The sequence below is a fragment of the Pinus tabuliformis genome, chromosome J (genome assembly GCF_031772625.1).
Source record: "Pinus tabuliformis cultivar Carrire ecotype Pingquan chromosome J, CPIR1, whole genome shotgun sequence".
NCBI lineage: Eukaryota > Viridiplantae > Streptophyta > Pinopsida > Pinales > Pinaceae > Pinus > Pinus tabuliformis.
Window position 1 is genome coordinate 672,693,299 of NC_142295.1, and position 9,742 is coordinate 672,703,040.

Here is a 9,742-nt window from a genome sequence, read left to right on the forward strand (position 1 = left end):
CAATGTTAAACTATGGATCAACTACATAAATTTTTGGTCAAAAAGACCTCATAATAAGACGTCAACCAATCACCTTACAAATAAATAATTTTAAATAATAATAAAAAATAACAAAAATTAAATTCCCAATATTAAATTATAAATAAAAAAAACATAAATTTTTAGTCAAAACAAATTAATGCAATCCAAACAAAAATACCATACAAATATAATAAAAATCCAAATATATTTTGACCTAAAATTGCATACCATTCCATTTTCATATGAGTCATATTAGTGATATTATCATTCTAGTGATGTTAGAAACTAAATTTTAAAATAGAGTTTAACCTTTGTATTTTGTTTTAGTTTTTGCTGGAGAGTGGAGAAGGGTGAAGCCACTATAATAGGAAATTTGATCGATCGAAGTCAAAGTAATTGGATTTTGGTAATAGAACATTGAATATATTGATAGGTATATTCAGGGAGGAGGAGATGGGAGAAGGAAATGTAAAAGCATCTGGATACAAGGAGCCACGAGAGTGAGGGTAAGGAAATATGGAAGGGTTATTATTATAACTCATACAATTCGGAAGAGGGCCAGGAGAAAATAAATGGAATGTAACAGCAGATCGAACCGTTTTATTGATAAGTAAAAATCTTAGGGCAGTAAAGTAGGGACATGCAAAGTGTGACGCGCTATGTTGTCAATTACGATAAAACTTTTGCCAATTTCTGGAAGGTGAGGATTCTGGACATCATTATTGTTTTTATATGCCTTTTGCCATAAGCTTTTGGGCTTCCCCCACTTTCTGTTACTCCAAAGTTTGGTATCCGCAAGGCTTTTGGGTTTCTCTTTTTCCAAGCAAAAACTGTGGAGCCCAGATGAGATTTTGGGCCCTTGTTTATCCGGTTTTGACGGTGGTCCGGAGAGGACTTTGAATCGATTATCTAACCGGCAAATCATTATCCCATCGTGGGCACCCTGCAACTTTCTTCTGTTTAGTGCAGCTGTTTGGTGGAACTTCTAGTCCAGGCACTGATCGTTCTGTACAAAAGGGTGAGAAGGAGTGGGGGTCTATAAGTATGCCTTCCGGTTCAAAGAGAAGAAGGTCTGCGAAGAAGAAGAAGGACGAGGTAGTGGTTCCTGCATGCCATGAAGATTCAGGTACTCTTACTCTCTTTTCTCTAATGTTTGTGATGTACAAATTCCGTTTGTGTTGAAGATTAAGGTACTCTTACTCTCTTTTCTCTAATGTTTGTGATGTACAAATTCCGTTTGTGTTGGTGTTCTGGAGGATTGGATGCATCATTGTTTCTGTGATGGCTGGGTTGGTAGCATGACTGTACACAATTCTGTTTTTTGTTGTTGTTTTTGAGATGCGGGTGGGTACCTGGCATTATTTTGTATGTAAATGGCCATGCATTTATTTATATCGATCCTCTGATTGTAGCCAACGAGCGTGACCATGATCATGGAAATGATAATGAGGATGATGACATCAGCCCCAAAACACCTGTTCAGGCTCGAGAAGGTGACGGGAGCTCTCCAGATGCGGAGTCCGGATCTCCAACTTATGATGGATCCAAGCAAGAAGAGCAGATACAAGAAAACTCATTCCCTGATACACAAGGGTACCAGAACCATCCCGTGGAAAGCACTGATATCAGTTTAGGAGTCGTTGACAATAGGTCCGAGAGTTCATGTGATATATTAATACACGACAATAATGGCCTCACTGAAAGCTCATCTCCATTCACTGATGCAGTCGAGCCTCATCCTGAGGAAGATACAGATATTAAGATGAAAAGTTCGGTTCAATCCTCAGAGAAATATAGCGGCGATGAAACCCAGGAAAGTGAACTTGATGCTAGAACAGACGTTGCTTCGGTGTTTACTAGTTCTGAGATTGTTGGTGGAGATGAAAGTAAACTTCAGGTTTTGTCTTCAGGAGAAGTAGAAGATAAGCATAAAGAGATTCAAAGTGCCGGGCCATTCACTGATTTATGTGGACATTTTCTTGCAGAAAGCTCCGATATTACCGTGGGAAGCCAATCTAACGCTTCGGAGGTTAGTGATGATGATGAAAGTAAGCTTGAGGTTGTATCTTCCACAGCAGTAGTCGATCCAAATGAATCTGTCCAGAGTTTGGGTTCTGTAGACTCACCTAGATCTTTTCAAAGCATGAATTGTCAGCGGTTTTCAGAACATAATTCTTATGACACAGTTATTTTAACTTCTCAGGAGCAAGAGTGCGAGTCTGAAGGTGTTTTAGAAACACCATGGAAGGAATTAAGCAGTGAGGCTGATATACCAGTTTCTCTGTTTCACGTTGATGATTCTGAGTCTCCAGAGGATCAAGATGGGCAAATAAACTTTTCTAATGAATCCTCGTTGGATTTCAGGAATGATGAGCAGATCCATGTTACTAATGAAGTGCGTAACATTAGTCATGCCACATTAGAGGAGGGATTGGCTGAACTAGTCAGCAATTCTGAACAAACCCAAGGAGCATCACTAATTTCTTCAGTTGCCTCTGTTACAGAAAGTGAGTTAACTTGTAAAGTGAAAGAAAATGATTTACTTGAATCAGATGTAACGGATGTGGCCTTGATCAAAACTGAATCCAGTGAAATGATAACTGAGCCCATGATTTCCACGGGTGGAGAAATCAGCAGAGATGACTTCGGGTCTTCTCAGGTTGAAGACAGCCCAACTGACACCAAGGAGAATGCCACAGAGGAAGCTACACTGTATCCTCAAAATGCAGGGCAGAAAGATTGTATAGTTTTTGAGTCTCCACAGGATCAAGATGGGCAAGCAAACTCTTTATTTAAAGAATCCTCGTTGAACCTCAGGAATGAGGAGCACGGTCCTGCTACAGTAGAGGGATTGACTAAATCACTTAGCAACTCTGAACAACAAACCCAAGGCTCATCACTAATTTCTTCAGTTGTTGATGTTACAGAAAGTGGGTCTACTCGTACTGTGGAAGAAAATACTCTATTGGAATCAAATGCAATGGCTATGCCGTTGATCAAAACTGAATCCAGTAATGCGATAACTGAGCTAATGATTTCTGCCGGCAGAGAAAGCAGTAGAGATGACTTGGGGTTTTCTCAGGTTGAAGACAACCCAACTGACACCAAGGAGAAAGCCACAGGAGAAGCTGTATTGTATCCTCAAAATGCAGGAAACGAAGCTTGTATTGTTTTTGGGTCTCCACAGGGTCAAGATGAGCAAGCAAACTCGTTATTTAAAGAATCCTCGTTGGACTTCAGGAATGGGGAGCACATTCAGGTTACTAATGAAGTGAGTACAGTTAGTCCCGCTACAGTAGAGGGATTGACTGAATTTCTTAACAACTGTGAACAAACCCAAGGTGCATCACTAATTTCTTCAATTGCTACTGTTACAGAAAGTGAGTCTACTCGTACAGTGGAAGAAGATACTCTATTGGAATCAAATGTAGTGGCTATGCCCTTGATCAAAACTGAATCCAGTGAAGTGACAACTGAGCCTATGATTTCTGCTGGCATAGAAATCCGTAGAGATGACTTGAGGTCTTCTCAGGTTGAAGATGACCCAAGTGACACTAAGAACAACACCACAGAGGAAGTTGCATTGGATCCCCAAAATGTAGGAAAGGAAGCCTGTTTTGTATTTGGGTCTCCACATGATCCAGATGGGCAAGTAAATTCCTTATTTAAAGCATCCTCGTTGGAATTAAGGTGTGAGGAGCACATTCAGGTTACTAATGAAGCGCATACTGACAATCATGATACATTAGAGGGATTGACTGAATCACTCAGCAACTTTGAGCAAACCCAAGGTGTATCACTAATTTCTTCAGTTGCTGCTGTTACAGAAAGTGAGTCACCATGTAAAGTGAAAGAAGATGCTTTATTGGAAGCAAATGAAATAGCCGTGACCTCGATCAAAACTGAATCTGGTCAAGCAATAACTGAGCCTATGATTTCCACTAGCAGAGAAATCAGTAGAGATGACTTGGGGTCTTCTCAGGTTGAACATGAAGACAACCCAAATGACACCAAGGAGAATGCCACAGAGGAAGCTGCGTTGCATCTCCAAAATGTAGGAGATAAGGTTTGTGTTCCTTGTATTAGACTCTCTTGTGCTGGGATTGTTTTTGCAAATTGAAAAATGTGTCTTTTGGCAGGTCTTTAATCATGAGACCAAGCAAACAGATTCTCATTTGGGATTCTTTATTTGTTTGTCTTTTCCAGAATGCTGTATTGTTGCAAAGGGAGCCTCGAACGTCATGGATGTCTTGTTGTGGTATATTTGAGATTTTTACAGGCTCTCACGGCTGAAGTAAGGTTTTGACTTTTTTTGTTGACAGTCTTCGGCATTGGCTGTAGTAGTTGTTTACTACTGAAATCATAATTAGTAACATGGTTATGATCTGCTAGTTGCTGGGTATAGCCTCATATTTTTAGGGTTCAAATAGAGTAGCACCACATGTAGCTTGTTTCACGGAGAGATCTCTATTCAGTTCAACATAAGAAATGCAGTTATTATTTTTATTTTGTAGTGTTCCCATGTTTCATGGGATCCTTCACCAAGTATTATTTTAGGTTCCATGTCAAATAAGAATTTGCGTTTTTGCAAATTAGTTTTTGGATTGAAATGCTGAGTTGCTCGGTATTGACACTTTGTTTGCAAGGCGCTTAATTACCCTTGTCTAGCAAAATGCATAAAATTTGTATCACACTTGATGGGTTAGTAAATTTTCTTTTATCAGTGGGATATCGAAATTGTTCTTCCTTCACTACTTACTATTAAATACACTTTTTCCTTCTCTATGTAATGAAAAATGAAAAACTCTTTTTAAGGGCCTTCTGTTCATCACGGAAAATAATTTTGTGTCACGAAGTTCATTTTTATGTCCTTTTTTGGAGGTGGGGTTATCAAATGTGGTTACTTAAGTCTCGAGGATCTCATATGTATACCTTTAACTACTAGCCAAAACAGTTTAATGCTTCTGTCAGATGTTTCTACTTTTAAGTTACTAATTGGATTACAATAAGAAAGTATCTTAACAGGGGCCAGCTTGTGTCAGATGATTTTGTCTTAAATATTAAATAAATTAACAGGGAGAAATGTATGACACTTGTTGTTGCATATGGAAATTAAATTTTTGAAGTTAATATGCATTTGTTTGTTGTTTTAGGCTTTTGACCACTTGTAATGATGGAATTGTTAGGCAAACTTTATTTTAAAGTGATGATACAGTAACAAATAGATCTTGAAGAAACTCCAGTTGCATTTCACTATAAAAACACCATAATGCTACTCATTACACATGTTAGCCAATGTTGTTTAAAAAATATGTTAAAGGATAATTATCATTTTAGAGGATTTTAGTAAATCTGCTTTTTCAGAGCTGAGTCAATTACCCATAAAATTATGCCTTACATTATACTATCAAATTATGAGGCTCTCTTACAGTAAAATTTCCCTTGAATTTACCCGAAACTTGGAAATGGTTTCCAAAACACGCAAGGATATGGTTACCTGGTCATAAATCCAAATGCAGCAGTTACGTGTAAACTTGGAAACCCTCTTTTTATATGTTGAATTTTGTTCCTTTTTTGCAAATTTTTATGTTTCATTTAGAAAGATTCTGCTATTTTTTTAGTTTTGTTGTTCTGAGTGGGTACCACAAGGTTTGGGTTCCTCAAACCTGCAATTTACGGAACAAGATTCTGAAGAAATGCAGAGAACAACGTTATGTTGGCAGTTGGCACATTTCCGTTTTGGGAACACCTCAGAAAATTGTCAGGGGCATTTCTAGGATGTTTTGTACCTCAAAATGGTTTCGCTACATAAACAGGTGGTTAGGTTGCAGGAGTTTTCAGTAACCTTACAAAGACTTGGTAGGTAATAATATTTGTCTTATTCTGAAGAAATATATTGAGAGAATTGAGTTATAGAAAATCTATATGATTCTGCATTTCCTAGGTTTGAGTCTACTTTTGAGTTTGGTAAGCAAAAAAATGTTCAGCAAATCACACTTACAACACACAGCTGTAGCTGGCCTTCAGATACAGAAATATGGCCAAAGTACTGATATGGTCATATCTGGCCATATATATGAATAATACTGTCGATATGTCATGGACCTTATTTTTGTTATATATTGACTGTATTGTATTTGGTTGTATTTTGGCTGTATTTGATCGTATTCAGCTGTATTTGCTTTTTCCAAATATAAATTTTGGACTAGACTCTTATTTTGGTCATATTTGTTTTTTCCTCAAATATGGATATTTATGGTATTTGTACATGTATGCACCAAATACAGCAAACAAGCATTTTGAGTGAGAGAAATATGATTCTCTTACCATATATTCTCAAAGCTACAAAAACTTGAAAATGCAAAAATAATCTTTGGTAGATGTATAGATATAAATTTGTTATAGCCCATGCGTGCATTTGAGATAACCCTAGATTCATCTTGGCCACAATCATGGATCCTGCTTTGAGAGTATCTTTGCCTCCCCCTCCAGGCCCTGAAGTGGCTGTGTTTCGAAGTTTGGTGTCTGCATTAGGGAAATCTTTAAAGTCTCAGCCAATTTGTTTTTTGAAGAAGCTGGAGAACATTCTTGAAGTCTCCATCCCTATTTCATCCTGAAGGCATAAATGTCTCTGGCCCTGGCAAATCGAGGTTTGATAGTTAAAATCACTAAGACTTGCCCATCTCCAAGAGCCATGGCGACCTGGGTCCAAAGGAATTGGCAGGTTTTGATTAAAGGCAAGCTGACCCACTACTTCTGTGGTCAAAGGATTTATGCCCTTCTTTTTTAAAATAAAGAAGATAGAGATTTGATATCCAGGAGTGGTCCATATTCAGGGATTGGTAGGCTTTGATTAAAGGCAGTCTGACCCACTACTTTTGTGGTGAAAGGATTTATGCTTTTCTTTTTGAAAATAACGAAGATCAAGATAGATACCTGATATTCAGGTTTGGTCCATTCTATTTTAGCATTAGAGATATGTACCTAAATTGGTGGTCTCTAGGCTTCAATTTTGGGCATGGCATTTCTTCAATCGTTCGTGTTTGGATCCTCCAATCTCACCTCCCTTTTCTGTTAGTTTATGCTAGCGTCGGACAGGTGTTCTAGTCTCAGATGATGCTAAGAGGCTAAGGAACACTGAATCTCCAAAACCCAGAAAATTAATTTGCCATAATTAAAATATTTCCTAAGTTTAACTTAGGAAAAGTGGTAAATTAAAGATAATTAATTAAGGATGTTCGAGATTGTTCTAGAGACTTCTATTGATGAAGTCTAATTGATCTTAGCTATCAATGGAGATTAAATCGTGGTCGTTGATGTCTCAACGAGAGATTATAAGAGCAGGTTGAAAGGCTTGGAGAAAACTTCAATTGCATCAGAGTGATCAAGGTAGATCGAGCTACCCAGTTCGCAGATTTAGTGAGGGCACATTTTGAACCAAGGAAAGATTGCAGTAGGGGTTTGTAGCAGTGAGAATTTCTAGAGAAATTCTCAAGAGGTCTTCTAGCTTTTGTAGGAAAGGGAGGCCGAAAATCTGTAGTGCAAGTTACCTAGTTGTCCAGAAGGTACAATGCATGATCTAAAGCGAAGTGCAGGATCTCGGATCTATATCCCGGAGGCAAAGCAACTTGGATCTAGGGGTAGAGAAGGGCAATATGACTCATCTAGAAGTGATCTAGAGGTAGATCGAATTATTGTAAGCAGATAGTGTGCATTTCCAGTCCAACTGTGTGATTAGCCGGGAAGTGTGAATTTGCCAGAGAGGGCCAGATCCAGTTGCTACGAGGGAAAAGTATTTCCTAGATTATTTTCTAGTTAAGATAGATTGTTGGAGGATTGCTAGTTGGGAATCCAGGTTGTAATTCTTTATATTTGCTGCATAATGATATAAATCCTCATTTGTTGCACTGGTTTTTCCTTCGGGGTATTTCTGGTGACATTAGTCCAAACTTTGGTGTCATTTTATGTGTGTGCATTATTTCTCAGTTCTTGATTTATTTTCCGCAGTGTTTATTTTAATTGTGAAGATTGCAATAGTGAGCTTTTCGTTATTTGCAGTTAATTAAATAACAAACGCATAAGTTAGAAGAATAGTTTCCAGTTTATTGCAATCACAAATTTTTCACATTTGCATTTCACATTAGAGGGTTCGAAACGTCGACCAACAAATATTATGATTAATCCGAAAGTCAGTTTCAAAAATAAAAATAAAAATATTATACGTTGTATAGGGGATTCCTGGGTCGATATATAGATAGGTACGAACCAATGGACAACATGTTTGCTTGTGTTCGAATATGCGTTTGCTTGTGTCAGAATATGCGTCGAAGTTGACTTTTGGAAGCAATTCTTGTGAGACATTGGACAACTAGAGTCACATCTAGCCTTTGGATTATGAGCAATTGCTCTTCAAGTGCAAAATATGCCATGAATATGGCCACTTTGCAGAAGATTGCAAAAAGAATCTGCCAGTCACCCCAATCAGTGCAGGATAATGAGTAGCAATGGCAAGTTGTCAAAAAGTAGTTTGGATAGTAAGTTGTACCTCCAAAGGCTTCTAAAGAAGTTCAAGGGCTGTCAGGCCTATTGAAACTCATAGGTCCAAGGCAACAAAAAAAATTCCAAATTCCAATTTTTCTCCATCAATAACAAATAGTGAAAATAGTGATTAAGTTGCTTGAGTGCACCTAGGAAGGTAGAATAGGCTCATAGGAAGGTAGAATAGTGGAAATGGTTCAACACTCCTCAACCATTCTAACTAGGAAAAAGGCTTAGTAACAGTCTGATGAGGAAGAAAAAGAGGACGATAGAACTGTAGAAAGGCAAAATAAAAAACCAGGTAGGAAGTCTCCCAAGGAAAAGTGGGAGGAGATAGAAAACAAGGATAAAAATTTGGGCACAAGACAACCATAGAGAGATTTGTGGGAGCATGCTCAAGGAATGCCAAAAATTTTGTGGTCACATTTTCGCCTTAGGGTGGAGGTCCCAAACCAAGTATCGAGTAATGATTATAGTCTCTTGGAACTATAGAGGCATGAGTAGTAGGATAAAAACAAAATCTTTGAGGAATCTTATATTTCAAAAGAAACCTTTTATCCTCCGCATCCAAGAGACTAAGCTAGAGGAAAAGGAAGCCATAAATGCATGTTAAGCACATTGGAAAATTTGTGAAGCAATAACAATTAGTTCCAAAGGTGCATTTTGGAGGCAGTTGGAGGCATTTGGAAAGTCTTACTCTACATTTAGATTTTTATCATACTCAATACTAGATCTTATTGAGATATACTCATGATTAGACTGGGTAGAGGATAAGTGTTATAAACATTTGTATGCTTGTTGGTTATGGGGAGAAGGAAGAATGCTGGGAATCTTTGATAGCCCTAAAAGACTCAGAATATTCACAAAATAATATGATTGTTGGTGACTTCAATGTTACTTTAAGTCATAAAGAAAAAAGGAGAGCTCATAGTGTAAGAGACCGTTTTTGAGAAAGCATGGAGGATCTAATCTCGAAATGGGATGTTGTGGATATATAGTTGGATAAGGGTAAATATACATGGTCGAATAGGTGAATGCATTTTAGGTACCTTGCAACTTGTTTGGATCACTTTCTTCTATGGAGCAATCTTCTTCTGAGTAATCATCTTTCTCCAAAATTCGTCCATGGATGGCCTCTAATCATAGACCCTATATTATCCTCTTTGAATTGACTGCCCAGGGA

At 37.8% G+C, this 9,742-nt stretch overlaps 1 protein-coding gene across 1 annotated transcript; it reads left to right on the top strand.

Annotated features, from left to right (window-relative positions):
- Positions 1-461: 461 nt before the first annotated feature.
- On the top strand, positions 462-4,750 carry LOC149228659 (uncharacterized). Its single transcript, XM_089378317.1, has 3 exons — positions 462-1,147; positions 1,434-4,087; positions 4,228-4,750. The coding sequence occupies exons 1-3, from the start codon at positions 1,066-1,068 to the stop codon at positions 4,312-4,314; spliced, it is 2,823 nt and encodes a 940-aa protein (XP_089234443.1). The 5' UTR covers positions 462-1,065; the 3' UTR covers positions 4,315-4,750.
- Positions 4,751-9,742: the final 4,992 nt, after the last annotated feature.